This window comes from Acanthopagrus latus, chromosome 11 (assembly GCF_904848185.1).
Source record: "Acanthopagrus latus isolate v.2019 chromosome 11, fAcaLat1.1, whole genome shotgun sequence".
Taxonomy (NCBI): Eukaryota; Metazoa; Chordata; class Actinopteri; order Spariformes; family Sparidae; genus Acanthopagrus; species Acanthopagrus latus.
Window position 1 is genome coordinate 22325640 of NC_051049.1, and position 18152 is coordinate 22343791.

The 18152-nt window shown below is 36.7% G+C and overlaps 1 protein-coding gene across 2 annotated transcripts in view; it reads right to left on the reverse strand.

Annotated features, from left to right (window-relative positions):
• LOC119029281 (E3 ubiquitin-protein ligase rnf213-alpha-like) overlaps window positions 1–13128 on the reverse strand; it is a 59717-nt gene extending 46589 nt beyond the window's left edge. The window contains exons 1-16 of one of the 2 annotated variants that reach the window (XM_037116000.1): window positions 12992–13115; window positions 11487–11526; window positions 11011–11117; window positions 10774–10868; window positions 8436–9323; window positions 7991–8088; window positions 7356–7837; window positions 6257–6537; window positions 5682–5899; window positions 4708–4899; window positions 4292–4481; window positions 1981–2036; window positions 1720–1885; window positions 953–1066; window positions 758–856; window positions 550–672 (exon numbers count right to left, since the gene is read on the reverse strand). In XM_037116000.1, the coding sequence (XP_036971895.1) occupies window positions 550–672; window positions 758–856; window positions 953–1066; window positions 1720–1885; window positions 1981–2036; window positions 4292–4481; window positions 4708–4899; window positions 5682–5899; window positions 6257–6537; window positions 7356–7837; window positions 7991–8088; window positions 8436–9323; window positions 10774–10868; window positions 11011–11110 (3102 nt within the window). In that variant the 5' untranslated portion in view covers window positions 11111–11117; window positions 11487–11526; window positions 12992–13115. Of the gene's footprint in view, window positions 1–549; window positions 673–757; window positions 857–952; window positions 1067–1719; window positions 1886–1980; window positions 2037–4291; window positions 4482–4707; window positions 4900–5681; window positions 5900–6256; window positions 6538–7355; window positions 7838–7990; window positions 8089–8435; window positions 9324–10773; window positions 10869–11010; window positions 11118–11486; window positions 11527–12991 lie in introns of both variants that reach the window. The other variant, XM_037116001.1, reaches the window with a different exon arrangement.
• Between the last annotated feature and the right edge of the window lie 5024 nt (window positions 13129–18152).

The window sequence follows — 18152 nt, forward strand, 5'->3', positions numbered from 1 at the left end:
ATTTAAATATTTTGCTTTGTTGTGAGAGACATACGCAAGAATCATTTTGGTAATTAAGGAATCGTTTGGTAATTAAGTGTCTTTGTCAGTCATATATTCCAAGTATTAATAATTAAAATCTTGTAATACTAGAGCCTTAATTAGTTATTAATCAATTCATTCATTCATTATCAATTACTGATTATTAGTATACAAAGAGACAGGTAACTGATAAAAGGAACCAATATACATTTGCAGTAAAATAAAAATGTTAATGTCAAAGTTGAGAATATCAAGTGATAGAATGTGACTAACTACAGTACTTAAGTATTTTGCATTATTCAGTGTTGACAGGCTTGTGATATTAGAGACTGTTGTGGGCAGAATTTTAGTGAGTAACCCATCTGACCCTACTTTAAAGTTCATAAAGAAGTTTCCTAACTGTCCAGTTGGTTACAATAGTTTATGAATTGTTTGGGTTTATAACACACAAAAAGAATATACCTAAGCATTTACATTATGTAATTTAAACGATTTTTGTAACTTTTATACCACCTATCAAAATCATACCTGACAAATATCTGCAACTGCCTCCAACGCACATTTCTCCATTGCACTGCATAACAATGGACTTGTCTTGCTCAGTTCTTCCATCTTTTTGGAGTATACTCCAATTTGATCCTTTTGCTCTTCCTAGCACACAAGCACACATCCTCAGTTTTGTTTCATAAATACATATCTAAGGCATGCAAACATCAATAAAATCTTGTTGTCTTACTTGTTTTAGCTTTTCTTCAAAATCAGCCATGAAGGTGTCTCTCCAGACTGAACTTAATTCCTCATGACTGAACGACAGTGAGAGTAACTTTTCCCATACCTAGAAAGAGAGACGTGGATTACAATAGTTAGTAAGTTATGTCATCTTTTAAGTAGAACAGAGAACAACATATTACTGCAATTGAGTCTGGCTTACCTCTATTTCAGTGGGTAAAGTAAACTGCGATTTACAAAGCAGTTTGTTACTGAATGTTTTTCTTCGCCATTCCCTCATTGTTTCGAATGTCTCCCCAATGGACTCGTCACTTGACTGGAATCGAAAGTTATTATGGGTTTTTAATTGCTTTTACATAATAATAAAAACTTTTAATGAAAGAAAAACCTTAACATTGTCTAATATTGCACTGCTTGCATTTAGGCATTAATACTTAGCTAGTCTGTATTTGTACATGTTGTACCCTGCCTTTCACTGAGGGACATCAGGAATAAGACATGAAACTTACACATGATACACAACTGGGGATACATTTCCAAAAATGGGCTGTTTAGCAGCACAATGCTTTGCCTCTCTGTCGGTGCTACGCACTACTTCTCCACAAGATCATTTACTAGAGGTAATACAGAGACTACAGATAAATACCTCATATAATCACAAATCAAAAGACCCCAATTGTTACTTTAAAAGGTAAAAAGTTTCATAATGTTGCTTTAAATGCTGTGTATAATTTAACAGCAAAGAGTGCTACATTGCAAATATATAAACCTCAAAGGGGGAGCACTCTCTGCATTCTCTCTAGACACCTCCTCATATCCATAGGACACCTTGTGAAGAAAGATAAAATCTTCAACTTCCGCTCTCTCTTTTGGCAAGCAGAGGCCATGTTCCCTAATGTTTCAAGTCTTGACTGTGGCTTGGAGACATAAATATGAGGCCTGTCCAAACGACAGACAGTTGAGTCTCACCTGGGAATCAGTGTCACTGTATGCCATTAAAATCTGACAGACAATATCAAGGAAGACCATGGGAACATCGCAGTGCTTTGGATCTGTTATGTGACGGCAGACAGAACCAAGAAGCTTTGCTCCAGATTTCAGGCAGTGCTCTCCATATTTCTCTCTGTCATCACAACTATGGGGAAAAGATATATTGATGAGACATTTTTTTATAGATACTTTGTAAGATAATTTGTAGATATTACTGTCCTGATACTATCAAACAGAGACCTTTTACTGTTATGTTTTGTTCTGTCAATAAGGACATCTCCCAATTTTCTTAAAGCCTGTAATACAAAACACAGAACAAACATAATTTGTTCACATAAAAAGATTCATGTATCACAATGTTGTGTATTCCTGCAATTATTTCAGGTCATTATTATAATGAAGGGTTTTCTGGGTCACATTTTCAAGTTATCATGTCAAACATATAGCAAATATTTGCATATTCATTCATCCATCAGTTAAAAAAAATTCCAGTTCCAAAAGTCCAATATTCACCCTCTTTTCTGCGCTGTTCAGGTCTCTACCAACTCATAATGTGTATGTATTTGGCCTGATCTGTGTCTGTCTGCTGTTTGATGCTGAGCAGAATGTGTACAGTGAGATTTTAGAGCCTTCTCCTTATGGGTTTACAAGAACCAAAAGAACAGTTGCAACATTCAAACATTTTATATCATTACAAAATGACATGTAATTTTGCTGCTTAGTCTTATCCTTCACTCCAAAACTTGACAAACAAAATCTGCCTACAGCAGAAGGCAACCATGTTGTTTTTTTTCCAATGTTATCATTATCCTATAATACATGGTTAGGATAAGTTTTTGTATTAGAACATTTTCTTTAAATAACCCTTTAAATGGTGACTACTTGTGAGATTTTTGAAAGAAAAATTGACAGATTGAGATTTACAAAATGAGTCTCTTACAAACATAACACACAGCTCTTCTATTGTATTTTAGTGCTTCCTCTTTTTATATGAATATTAATGTGCAGAAATTATGATTTTTTTTCTCAGTAGCTTCCATATCATGTGACCCACTGACTTCTGAAACAGGTTCTGTTTCTTCTGTTTTTTTTCTTTCTTTTTTTTTTTAATCTCACCAGTAGTCACCATTTAAAGGGTTATTTTTCAAAATTTTGACTTAAAAGCATTAAGTATTAAAAACATATAGAAATGTATAAAAGATATTCAAATCAGACCCCCAATTTTTTTATGTTTCCCCCCCCCCACTTTTCAAACTGATGTTATGCCCCTGGGTGGCACAAAATCTGCCTACAGCAAATGTTCCCTTCCTGAAGCACAACTCCTGCTGAAAGAAATCAGTGTATATGATCTTTTTGTCAATAATGCATCCCTTATGCCCTCGTAGACAGGACAGCAAAACAAAAAATGAACTTTGTTCTAAAATTCACCTAGCTCAGTAGCTGAGGGATTACCATGTGAGATATTAATAAAGATATTTTGAGTGAGTCTCTAATCAGATATCTTCGCAAATCAATTCAGTTCATTTAGGTATGGAGTTCCCATCCCATGCCTCCACTAATGCAAATGATATATGACAGCACTATTTAACCAAAATAAATATAACTGAAGTTCTCTCCAGTGGCTTTTGTCTAAAATGTATTATTTATGTTTTTATCTTTATTCACCGCTAGTCTCCATTTGCAGCACAATTATACAACAATGTTCAGCATGATCTGTAGATCTTGTCCATGTTAAAAAAGTAAAACTAAGTCAAACACATATAATCTGCTCAAAGTCTGATCATCAACTTTAACTTCCGGGCAGAAGCTTTAATTTAAAGAGCTAAATCATTAACACTAATAAAAAACAATGTTGGAGAAAAAACATCTTGCTTTACACCTAATTGTTCCCCAAAGCATCCAGTTGAGTATTCATGAATCATCCTATATACCATCCATCAGCTTGCATAAAAGAGGCTGACTTTGGAGAGAAACAAAAATTATAAGCACACCACATTATTTCTAGAAAAATGCTCAAAAATTTTCAGCTAAATCTCAGCCCTGTAAATTCAGATTGATTCTGCGACAGTGATCACCAGTGATTGTTTCTGTGCAAGCCTGGCTCATCCTGAGCAAGCCTGATAACAATGTCATGACATGGCAGTGACATTCATTTATTATCCCTTTGATATCTCCTTCTCTGCTCAAGAGGGGAATGGGCTCCTGAACTTCTGAACAACATTTACCTCCCTTTCTGTCTTTGTATCTTTTATACAGAATGGCGAGGCTGAATAACCATGCAACATTCCCATCTTGAAGAAACAGTGTCAAAAGGGCTATTGACACTGTGGGAGTAGTTCAACACAAAGTTGTAGTTCAGTCAGCCAACAATGAGTATAAACGCAGTGTAAAGTGGCATACAGCTGAGCAAGGTGACAAAATCTGGTGAATATTCTCTGTACGTTCATCTCCAGTTGCAACCCCTATAACGCTGTCACATTGATTTCACACTACCATTTGATAAACTTTTATTAGAAAAAATGAAATGATATAGTAACTTTAGGGTACATACCGTGCACTTGGAGTGAGTTATTCCAGAGCTGATACTGATCTGCAGATAATTAAGAATGTCTAGGAGATCCACTTTCACGCTGGATATGAAGCTTGTTAAATTCTCCACAGGCAGCAGAGACATCCAAGAGTGCACAAGAAGACGATCAATGTCTGCCAGGTAGGCATGGTCTTTCATAATCTGGGCCACACTTCAATTTTAAAAGATCAAGATATCCCCAGGGTGAGTAATATACATTGACCTAAACTTGTTTAACATATATATATATATATATATATATATATATATATATATATATATATATATATATATATATATATATATATATATATATATATAGGTTAAACATTTATACAGATATTATATAAGGTTTTGTTCATCAGCATGTTGTTGGAGGAGAAAAACACTTCACCTACCTAACATCACTGTCCCTGGAGAAATATGTTGTGTTGTTCTCCCTCAAGCATGTCCAGGAGTCACAAGGTGGAACTTTTTCAAATGGCTTGCTTTCACCTCTCAGTAAGTGAATCAGAGGGATGACCAACACCCACTTCACAGTGTGATGTTGTCTAGCACTGTTGCAAAGCATCTCAGCAGCATCTGCAACTCTACACCAGCAGAGAAGTCTGTGTTTATTTTCATTATATTTAAAGTGGAGAAGGTATTCAATATTTTGAAAGGCAACCATGCTGTTTTTTTTAAATAACCCTTTAAATGGTGACTACTTGTGAGATTTTTGAAAGAAAAATTGACAGATTGAGATTTACAAAATGAGTCTCATTCCTACAAACATAACACACAGCTCTTCTATTGTATTTTAGTGCTTCCTCTTTTTATATGAATATTAATGTGCAGAAATTATTTTTTTTTTTCTCAGTAGCTTCCATATCATGTGACCCACTGACTTCTGAAACAGGTTCTGTTTCTTCTGTTTTTTTTTTCTTTTTATCTCACCAGTAGTCACCATTTAAAGGGTTATTTTTCAAAATGTTGACTTAAAAGCATTAAGTATTAAAAACATGTAGAAATGTATTGATATTCAAATCAGACCCCCAATTTTTTTATGTCCCCCCCCACTTTTCAAACTGATGTTATGCCCCTGGGTGGCACAGAATGCATATAGGGGGAACACTGGTATCATGTTGATGAAAAATATAATCAGTGGCCAGATCTGCATTTTAAAGACAACAAACAAAATACATTTTGCATGCTTTATTTAAAATAATATAGCTGTTCTCATAAAACTTAAATCTGAAGGTCTTCTGGTAACATTTAGCTTTCAGTAATTTCTTCTTTTGTTGTCTGTTTATTTCTAAGTTATCATCTTTATTGTTACCATGATAATGTATTAGTAACAATTATTTTATAAATTAAATCACACATTAATTACCTTTTTTCATCTATAGGGCTTGCAAAGGCCTTCCACCAATCTGAGAAATGGTGTGGTGGTTTATTAGGCAGGCATAGAAGATCACATAGATGAGATAGTTGATCTGTCAAGCTCTCTTTCAGATAAGAGTTGTAAATGAGCAAACTAACAACTCCTGCATGCAGAGGCTCTGAGAGAGCTTTTGTTTCTTGAACAAGACCTTGGAGCAGGATCTTGACCTAGAAAAGGTAAAGGAAGAAGAAAACAACCAATGTAAACAGACCTCAACCAACCACTCAAAGTAATGTACAAGACATTTTGCATTCATATATTCACACACTGCCATCCTGTCCATCAGGAGCAATACTGTACTTTCTATCCAAATCATCGTTGAATATTTCTACGCACAATCATTGAACCACCAACTTCTGATAAGTGGATGAAGTAGCTCTACCTCCTGAGCCACAACCACCCTTGGTTACACTTATACTCAGATTCTGAGGATAATTCTTACTGGAAACTGTTTTTTATAAATTCAATTTGTCTCAGAATTTTAGGCAACCATCTGATGTCCAAGAATAAAAACCCCGATTTACCTGTTGTTCACCATATGGCAATCCCCATGGTTTTAGCATGCCATCATGCAATGCTATCAGTGTAGGAAAGCTGTATGTGACATAGAACTGACGTAGCAGGAGAAAGAAGTTGTCCACATGTGGTTCCTTCCAAGTTTCAAGAAGGCCAAGGATGATATTCAGCATCACCCTGCCAGCTACGTCTCTTCCTTTGATTACAACTTCTTTAGTCAAAGACTTCCCGGTCCAAAAATGCTTCTTAGGATCTAGATAGATCATATCATCAAACTGGTGCCACTCCTCTAGATACAGATTCACAGAAGGAGAGAAGTCTTCAGTGGAATGTCAAACCATTATGTACAAATTGAGCATTTGAGTACTCAAATCACTTGCATCAGCTGATTGGCATCAGTTACTTTCATGTTCATTATTTCCCATCACTGGCTCAGTATTCAGCTGCTTGGCTAACAGCTGACTAAACTCACATCTCACTTCTTTTGTTAATGAAAATACTCCTTCCATCCCAACTTTGTCATGAAATGATTTTTTTAGATAATTTTATGTTTGTTAAGGGGAAAAATGATCTTTTATCTCAGTGCTGCACATATGCTTTAATAGCTACCTTAAAAAAACAGTGTTTTTAAATGAGAACGTGGGTCAATTCTTTTACAAACAATTCCTATTGGCAGATATACACATCTGTAGAGCTGACTGGATACAGAATAACAGAAAACTATACTCTGATCTGATATACTCTGATCTCCAGATGCTCTGGAGCTTCATGACCTAAAGTAACCCCTTTCCTGATGGAGCCCTATTCACCTGCTTCAATGAACTACCCCTGAATTGCACAAATGATTGTTGAATAATTCACTCTATAACCTTCCCCTGTCTGATTGCCATCTTTTGGGTCCATCTAAAAACCTTCAAACGGTCCCAGTTCCACCTGGTAAATGTCTCTTTTGATTCATTTCTGTACAACAATTATCAGTGAAAAAGAATGCCAATACCAACAATCTGCAACAAGATAATACCGACTGATATCTGCAAAGCTGATTTATCAGCTCCGACTAGAAACTGTTGTTGAGCCTTTTAGTGAAAGAAAATGAATCCAGATTACCTTCACGTGTCAACAATTCCTCTCTAATTTTCAGGCACCTGTTGACATTTTCATTTCCATCTTTCTGATAGATGGTCTCAAAGGCGCTCTGCAAGTCACTGTCACTGCCCTTGAGTATGAAGTATTTGTAGGGTATGCTCTCATGAATTATGTTCTTGGGAATCTTAACTCGTCCTTCAACAAGATATCTCTTGTCCCCTAGTGGCCTGTGAAACACAGCATCCATTATTAGAGGTGAAACAGAGAAATGTAACATATAAATCAACTTGATTTCATTGTTCCTTTGTTTTTTTGGTGGAGAGTTGACAAAAGGGTTATGATAGAATATATTTTTAAAAAACTCATACCTAGAGGACAGTTGCAGGCCGATTTGATCCCAACTTCCATACAATCTTTTACATGTAAAATAAATCTTATCCTTTTCTGGATTGAAATGAACACTTTTGGAAGTGACAGCATGAAAGTACACAGGCATACAGTCGCTGTTTGACAAATTATAAAAGAAAAATCAAACAAGTGGTTGTTAACGTCATATTTTCATGATACAATATGAAAGTATTTTGGAGCAGATAGTAGATGAGAAATACAATAGAAAATCATGCATATACGGTAAATATAATATAACAAAAACCTACATTTGTGGTGTCTGATGATCAGGGCGAAAGGGCACTGGTGAATTTGAGACATTGACATCCCTGTTGACTGGCTGCTGTGCCTGTGTGGTGTCAACAGCCTGTGAGAAGAATAAAATGTTGTATATTAAACAAAGCCAAGTAAATTGTCACATTTTACGGGTGAAATGTTATTGTCCTCACACATTGAAAACAGCAGTAACACCCACCCTCTTAAAAACTGGTCATGGTTGGTAATTAGACAAGTGATTAACATTACACAGTTAAAAGCCTGTATACTTGTTGCCAAGACACTGTGGTTTTAATGCAACTGTAATCAAAATAATTACAAAAACCTGGAAATGTTGTTATTAACATGATTATCATTTAGTGTTTCTGTAGAGAAAAGCAGTACAAAGTCTTGTGTTATAAGCTTGTAATTCAGGGTTCAAGTCAGTTTGATAATTACCTCAGTGTCTCTGGCTAGTTCCTTTGGTACTGGACATGGATCAACAGAATACTCCACTTGTTTGGTATTTTGATCATCTGAGCGACACCTCTCATCTCCGGCTGCTTGGTCTTTATTTCTGAAAACTTGTTTTTCTGTGTCATGAGAGATTGTCTTACTTTTATCTTGCTCAGAGGCAAACTGCTTTGCAACTGAATCACAGTTTTTAGGTGTCTGGCCAGCAGTGTTTTCTGTTTGGTCATGTGATGTAGCGCCCTCTCTGGCTGTGTGTAAATCATCAATAGGCAGCTTCCCCTGATCAGAGTCTGAATAGTCAGTTTTATCGTCTGGCCTCCCAGAGTGACTTTGTGTCATATCTGTATTTTGTTCAGAGGCAGACTGCTCTGACACAGGACAGGGTACCCGAAGTGTTTGCTCAGATGATTCTGATGAAGTGGGGCCAATTTCTTTAGTTGATGTTAGTGGTGATGCAGAAGTAGACAACAGCCCAGACTCAATCTCACTTGGCTTGTCAGCAGGAGTTTGCACTGCATTAGGGCTGTCATCTGGACATATATCTGGATGTTTGTCTGTTTCCTCCTCTGTCAGGTTATAACCTGCAGGTGTAGTGAAGGGCAGGACTGTGGAAACAGACAGTCTTGATCCAGGAACGGCCTCACCGCATGGTTGAGAATCACATTCAGGAGCTGTAGCAGATAGCTTTTCTTCCTCCTTACAAGCATCTGTGACTTGTAGCTTTGCAGTAGAGACTGATTCCCCAACTGACAGTGTGAGATTGGGGGATGAGGGTGTGTCTCCTTTTTCCAGTGTGACCGGGCAAGCAAAGTTATCTGATGGGTCCTGCTGTGTCGCTCTGGCTGGCTCAAGGTCATCACTAGTCGACTGCTGCTGGAAAGATTAGCATGGCAGATATTGAAGAATGACAGTTCAGAACACAATTTAATAAAATGGCAAATATCCGCAATGAGTAAGGAAATATGTTTAAAATATTAGAAAATACAAAGGGAATGTCATTCATATCTAATTGAGCTAGTTAATTAAGTTAGCACCCATAACAACATAGGTGAATTTGCAGTTTGGACTTTGAGGGTCTGGTCAACATTTTGAAGACTTAATGTGGCAGTTTTGACTTCCAAAGGAGAAAGAGATTATATACACCAACTAGTACAATTTTCTCACTTTAATTGAGTGAACACATGCATTTCCACCCCAGCTTAGCAACAGGTGATCACCACACTGACTGGTACCAATCTGAATCTGTGCCATCATCCTTTATCATGTCACTAAATATTTCACTCTTTAATTACGCTTTTGTAATATACAGTGCCAATTGCAATGTTTTACCAAACATAATGTAAGGGATAATGCTCAACGAGGTGTCCATAATCAGGAATTAATGGACAATGTGGAGGCCTAGTTGCCTCAGTGAAGTCCATTAATTCCTGACTGTGGACACCTTGAAGGGCATTATCCCGCTTATACCATGGTCACTTGCTAAAGAAAAAAAATTCAGACCATTAATTTATATTTTCATGCGTTTTACAACCAAAAATGTTTTTCACAAGCCATAACTTAGTTTCCCTGGTAACGCCTGAGGGTTTGACTTATACCTGGAACAATCATTACCCTCATGTAAGGTTCACTCGTCCAGTAAATAGGACGGACCATAGATACGACTTGGCAACAGGAGATATTCTAGTCCACTCAGCGATGAGAAAGCTAACACTATGCTAGCAAGATTCAAAGTCAATAATATTGTGTACAGTTGACAAACTGTAAATATAATTTGACAGTATGTTTAAGAACAAGACTAGCTTGCTAACCAGTCATGTCATTGTCCCCAATATCAAGATTTTGCTGTGGCTGCAGCCTAAGGTAGAGAGTTGAACAGCAGTGACAGCAGTGCAATGCATTTGCAGAGCATCAGAGTTATATAGCTGAACTCTGAGGAGTGTCTGTACTGAGCAGTGCTTTTGTCAGATTAAAAAAAAATGTCAACACAACAATAAATAAACATGTTCATTCTTGCCTACTTGGACAACTAATAGGAAGAATGGGTAAAGACAAAACTGTCACAGTAAGCTTACATAAAAAAGTTGCAGACAGGCACACAACATAGCTCACAGCAGAATCCTGTTGTCCCTTTTTCATGAGCTTGTTTACAACCCAAGATAATAATAAGCAGAACAAAGTTTCAGTCACAGGAAGAGGAAGTAATGACTGCTTGTGAATATGAAAGAGCACTGCGTAGTCTCACTGTTCAAAGTTATCCTTTAAATATGAGCGGTTATCATGAAAAAATTGTGCCAGTACAATAACTGTTTCATAGCTGTTTCACCTTTGTCTGGGCAGTCTTTTCTTCAACATCTTGATCCTCCTTTTGATTCTTCTCCTCAGCAGTGACCAAGAGTTGGTGTGCTGATGTGTCCACATCTGCTTAACAATTAATAATATATTACATAACAATTAATATCTGGGTCTCTACAAAGACAGTGAATAAGCAATCCCTATCCCAAGTTCATTACAGCAAATAATACTGAGAAATTCCCAAAAAACAGTTTGCTGGTAAACTTACCTTGGGTCCCATTTTGAGGAAAGACAGATAACTTGAAGCCACATTCAGGACAGAATTTATACGACCTTTCCACTTGACTTCCACATTCAGGGCAAAACATGTTTCACCTATTTAGACATATATTAATAAGAATAGAGAAGTTAAAAATTGTAACATGTAAAATGGAGTTGACTTATTTTGTTTCACTTTGCTTCCTTATTTTGTTCTGAAGTTTAACCAAGAGGATCTTTGTTGATCTTTCAGAACAACACAGTGCAGGACAACCTGAAAATAACTCATAACATTCAATGGGAATCTTACACTTGGGACCAAACCTATATTGAATCAATAAAGAATACTTAATGTAAGATTAAAATACTAAGATTAAAAAATAACATAACTAACCTCAGATTTACTGATACAGATGTTACTTGAATATTCTAGTCAGCATATTTAAACTGGTCAGTAGAATTGATGAACTTTTCCAAATAACCTACCTTGGTTGCTCTGCTTCCTTACATGGTTGACAAAGAAAACCTGAGAAAAGAAATGTGCTTATGTGGCTTGATAAGATTTATGCATTTACTTTCATTTTCACTTACATGACAGGGAGTGGCTGTAATTGCTACAACTTCGTATCTCTCTTAACTTTGAACAAGTGGGAAGACATTATGATCAGGCAAACATTTCAACACTGCACAAATAATGAAAACGAGCTAAAAATGGAAAAAGAATGCATAGAACTATTGTTTGATATATCAGTTTTAGTAATGAAGGCACCATCAGTGGTAATAATAGTGACAGAAACAGCTCCAGGGATATCATGTATGATACTACTTAAAATGCCACATATACTATTTACTTATGATGCTTTCTTTATCAACCCACCACCACAGAATGCTACATTAAAAAATACACGATATAAAACTATGTTTTTAAGGCCCATTACCAACTTGTTGTACCAATAGTAGTACTAATGTAACTTAAACATGCAGAATAAATAAGGTCATGCTTTAAACATGCATTCAGTTAATGCAATAAATTCTAGAAAGCAGAATGCAAAATCAACAGAAATATATAAGTGTGCTTAAGCCTGTCCTAATAATTTACTTATAGTTAGTATTTATTTATCTATTTATTAGTTTTCAAACTTACACTAAATTTCCAGTAAAGTTAGATTATCATATATTTAAAAACATTACGTTGTATAAATAACAAGCAAATTTAAAAAAAAAAAAGTACTAGGAAGCGTGTGTGTGTGTGTGTGTGTGTGTGTGTGTGTGTGTGCCTAGAGGTCAGAAGCTGCTGGGCGTGTTGTTAAACAGGAATGACTTTCAACGCCAAAGTCTTACACCCTTATCTTTAACCTGATCCACACCCTTGTGTAGATGTAAAGAGAATAAAACAAGCAAGTGTGCAAACTTAGGCCGATAAGGTACATCTTTACAATTTATTGCAACTGAGTATGACTCTGCCATAACATACTTTGTTTGCCACACTTCCTTACATCTTTGAAGAAAGAAAAGACAATCTTAGTTAATAGTTACAACAGTAGGTAGCTTCTTCAGCTTTTATCTGAGCAGTAAATTACAATTTCACAGAATCCATAGTGACCTCTTCAAATTGTTTGTTTTTACCCAGTGCTATTTCACTTAATTTCTTTCATGACAAAGAGAAACAGCAAGTCTGTACCTTTGAGAAGGTGGTACTGGGCAATAGTCATAGGTCCATATTCCTAAAATGATTAATAAATCAGCAAAATAACTGCAGACTCATTTTATTCTCATCGACAACTCATTGCAGCTCTGTATAATGGTATGCCACTGTCAATTTCACAATAGTCTCTTCAAATATTACTATATATACAGACGACTTTTACAAAGAATAGAGAACAATCACTGTCACAAAAAACATCAATGTGTGATGCACCAAGAGTTGATAATGATAATTTGATGGATTGTTCTTAAACCTGTCAGTAAAATGGATGAACTCAGTTACGTACCTTGTTGCTCAGCTTTCTTTAGTGGCTGACACTGACAATCTTAGATGAAAATCAGCTTAAAATGCTTGCGAAGAGTCTTGCCTTTACTTTCATTTTCACTTACAGGAAAAGGTGTGGCTTCCTCAGATAAAACATTTCATTCCCCTAACCTTATTCCCTGTCAAAAAACATGGTGAGAAGCTGTTATGACTCAATCTTAATTTGTTGTTAAGTAATTAAAACCACTTCATCCAAACAACACTTTACATATGTTCAAAATAAAATAAACAATGGGAAAAATAAGTTGAAACACTAGCAGTTTATAGATGTAACAGTAATAGCAATTGCAATGCTATTTATAATAATTTTATTCAAACAATGAGGATTCATTTTTTTATGTTAAAAGCTTTGTGTGATATATTAAGCATGGTGTGATATTTAAGACCTCTAAGGTAAAAATTATCTGACAGATACTACCAACTATTGCAACTAAGAGCATCTCTAATGTAACTCTTGATAAACTAAATGACTTACTTTAAAAAGGCATTGCATAAAAATGAATGATTTCTAATAATAAAATCCTGCAATGTCATTTCCGTGTGTTCAGTCGTTCCTGTCTTTTCAGATAATGTCCAGCAGATGTCACTGGAGAGCTTTCCTGCCTCAGCCATCATTGTAACATCTACCCTGTCCTCACCTCTGTTCCCGATGGCCCTGGTATTACCCTTGGTCACTACCTGTTCCCCGCCAGTTTACCTATGTCCAAGTGTACGCGCTATTACTCTGCCAAGTCTGCTCGCTCAGGTCCAATGACAATGATATTTGACGTCAACCTTCTGCCTGCCACTTGACTAAGTGAAGAACGATTTCTTTTCTAATCCATTTTTTTGCAAACATGTTCAACTTAATGTTGTGATAAGCAGGTCCCTGTATTGTCTGTATATCATTCTGCACTTGTAGGACTTTAGACAACACACACAAAGACTCATGAGACATTCCTGCTGACTGCAGATGTTTTGTTGTTTTTTTTCTTTTTTTCTTTTAACCCTTTATTCCTTTAAGACCCCTCATCTTTCTAAGAATATGTACTTTAATTTCATCCCCAACAATGACCCAATGTTATTTTGTCTTACTTCTCCTAAGATTTAAGCAAATAACTACATTAATTGTGCATTGGACTATGATTTGCTCACAATTCTCAAAAGCAGTGATGTTACTGAGGAGAATCAGTGATGATACTGATGGTTTTGCTACAAAAAGAACTGTAGAGATGGAGAAACTATCAGCTGCAAATGTTGTTCAAGTCCGAGATATATTTATGATACCAGATTGCATGATAACATTTTCACTGTATGCAAACAATCACAAGATAAAACAATCTCTCCTCTGTTGCATCATAGTTAATAGTTGGCTATGTTAAGTTAATTAGGGATCCACATGTAACATTCATCTTTCTATAGAGCAAACCATGATTGGAAGGATTGTAAAAGGCAGGGAGTGATAAAACAGGAACACTGGTGGACAAACTGCAGTGAGGAAGTAGACTAGAGGGCAGAATAACCTTTAAAATTTAATTATATTCAGGACTAACGCCTTGCAACAGCAGCTGAATTGTGAAAAGGTCTATTTTAATGGCCCTCAAATGAAACAGCAGGATATGTTGAGTGCATGTGGGGGAATGTAGGGAATATTTTCCTCCCAAAATGCATGCATGCATACTAACCAAGATGGCATTTGTGAGGGAGGAAAAAACAGTATTTTCCACCTCCTCTGAAGTCAGTGCTCAGGAAGCGTGCTAAATCATATCATCTCATTGCTAGGCTGAATTGTTGACCGTGCTAACAGGCTTGGACTATGTGTGTGTGTGTGTCTGTGTGTGTCTGTGTGTGTGTGTGTGTGTGTGTGTGTGTGTGTGTTGGGGGTGTGGGGGCTAATCTCAGAGCTGGGCTTTTGAGTCCTCCTCCTCTTCTTTTTACCACCCACACATCTCCTCCCTACACAGACAAACACCGCTGCAGTTGCCAGCCAATCACCACCTCTCTCCCTTTCAATTGCCTCTACCTGCGTCACTCTGCATGTGTTGCCATGGCGATCACTGATGCTCCCCCCACACTTTGTCTCTCTGCCTCTTCCAGTATGAGGACGAAGCCGACTTGTGGCTGATGATGCAGGCAGGCTGCAGACGTCATCACTTCCCTCGGGAAGAAGGCCTATTTTTACCACTGGGCACAAAGTATACCAAGCTGCCCAACATATTTATGGAACCGCATCTAATCCCAGCCTGCCAGGAAAACATCTCCCCCCACGCTCTGCATCTCTCTCTCCATTCATCGCAAAGAAACACTGTTCCACTCCTTCCAATGCATATTTTTATCCCTTGAATTGAGATGACAGCTCTTGTGAAGGTTTTTTTCAAAATACTGTTTTGTTTTTTGTGCAATGTTTTATCTGTGATACTGTATTTATCACCAAAGGGAAACTCCACACTCACACTCCACAGTGAGGTCTGAGGTCAGTGGTCATCCAAGGACTTCCAGCTTCAGAGCCGACAGTGATTCACCGTTTTGCCGGGTTTGCCTTCTTTCCACAGGCTTCAGATATTTACACATTTTGTTACATAAAATACATCACTAAATGTCCCATAATTTAATTCTAACAGGCTTATATGTCTTGAAAACGGTGACTGCTAACACACTGCTGAGTTAGACTAAAGAAGATGGCTAATAGAGCCATGACCTATCAAGCTAATGGTAGCTAGCTACAGCCAAGGATGGCTAGCAAAGAGCAGCAGTTGTCAGATACCTTTGAATTCTGGCCAAATTCTACAAATACATACTAAAGTTGGCAAATAAGTATTAAAAGTCTGATGTTTGCCTCTGAATGGTAGCTAGTGGGGTATTTTATAATGTAGCTCACAATATAAATACTCTAGTATAGTATGAGTAAGTCGAAATTGTTCTTGAGCCATTTAAATGTCCTTTCTACTTTTAGATGCTGCTACTGGTAATAGTACAGACTGTATCAAGTAACGTAAGCTAAAGTTAGTAAAATATCTAACTAGCAACACCAAGGGCAAGCTAACTCAGCCACTCAACCCAGTGGGTGGGTAACATTTAGCTGAGGTAATTGGCTAGTTAGCAACAATAAGAAGTGCTCAAAAAATATCCCCTTCAGTTTCATTTTTACCAAAACGGCCACTAATGCAGTTTATGTGTTCCTGTTCCAAGCTAACAGTGAGCGTCAACCTCATGGACTGATTATGGCTAAGTCCTGTACACAACTGCCAACAGGACACAAAGACTGAGAGTAATTGTATCATAAAGATATTATAAATTCACTGCTGATGAGCTGCAACAGAGCGGAAGACATACTGATTTTTTTTTTTTTTAATTGAGTAATAATAGCACAGTAAAAGTCCTGTTTTACTGTTTTGATTCTACATTTAAAAAAAATCTCTTTTAGTTTAACATACAGTAAAACAAGGTTAAAATGGCAGAACACAATTGAAAATATTTAATATGAAACAGATAAAACAACACAAGAATACAACATCGAAAAAGTAACTTTTTGTATTCTTTGCCTTTTATTTCTGGACACCCGTGTTCAGATATGGGCAGTTGCAATATTGTGATATTCATAATAACATTGATATTAGAATATGGAACGTCACGGTTTTGTTTATTTAAAAAAAACACACACACATAATGATAATCCACAAAGATTGTTGGCCTTGTGTATGTTTTATGTATCTGGTGGTCTTTCACTATTAATTGAATAGCTTATTGCGTTTACTTTTGTATTTAAAATTATGGTTGCAGACACTCTCTCCACCTGCCCTGTACTTATATTTTGAGGGTAATTGCCCGCCCCAAAAAGCTAAGAAAATACCACACTAATTTTGTAATTATTACTAGGTCAAAGAAGCTGTAATACTGTGATCAACAATTAGTTTCATTTTTACTTTTATATATATGTAAAAAAAAAACAAAACAAAAAACAGTGGTCCTATGAGCGATCCCTGGGGTGCAACACGCTGCACTGATGAGTAAGATGGTAAAATCTACAGACAAAACAATACTGAATATTTCACATCATACGTGTACATCCACAAATGTCAGTCTGTGATCAAGTTAGAGTCTTTGGACTGTGTGGACTGAGAAAGCCCACACAGACATGGGGAGAAGGAAAACAGAGAAAGAAGCAGGCTCAGTATTCAGACCTACTTTTCTTGCTGTCAGGTGGCAGTATGAACCACTGAGCCACCCAGTGTGCCACCCAGCAGCAGCAGGAGAGTTTCTATCCAGATAAGGAAGATCAACCTGTTGTCCTGCCACAGTCACTGAAGAGGTTTCTTTTACCTTTCAGCACATTCCAGATGTACAGTGTATAACAGACAATTAAATCCTGTCCTCTGCAGAAATTAAAAGTCTGACTTTGTGGTAATATTTAGCATGATATCAAACACTCAGCCTGAGGGTTGAAATTAAAATTGCATGAGCCTGTTCGAAACATTTTCCACAAAATGTACCGTGATTTGCATTTTTCTCTCTCAGGGCCTGGTTGGAAAATGAATGGAAAAAAAACGTTTTAGGTAAATGAGACATTGCTAAACACGATCATCACTATTGTGTTATACAGGGAGATATGACATGAAAGCCTGTTGATATTGTAAGACTGTTGTAGCCATTACAATCATTTTTGGTATTATACAAAATAACAAAAGAGACTTAATAGTCTGAATTTGGTGTAAATGGTTGATAAAGAAACACATGCAGTACTGTAACATATTCTGGAAGAAAATATGAGTCAAATATCAGATGCTTTCATCTGTGTTTCTACAACAGCTAATGTTTAACCATGAAAAGGTGTAGGCCTCAGGATGTGTGGTTAAGTGTGCAAAATTGTGGGTGTGTTTGTGTGCAAACTAACATTTTTCACACACACACGCACACACACACACACACACACACACACACACGAACACACACAAAATGTCACTCATTGGGTTCCTATGTTCTCCATGAGCGTGGAACTTCACCCACACTTTGAAACTACGTCATTGAGGCCCAGTGGAGCAGGTTAGTGGGACTCACACAAGTACGTGTGTATTATTGAATTCTTAATTACCTTATTTACAACATAAAGTGCCAAACCATAAAAAAGCCTTGATCTCAAAGTAAAA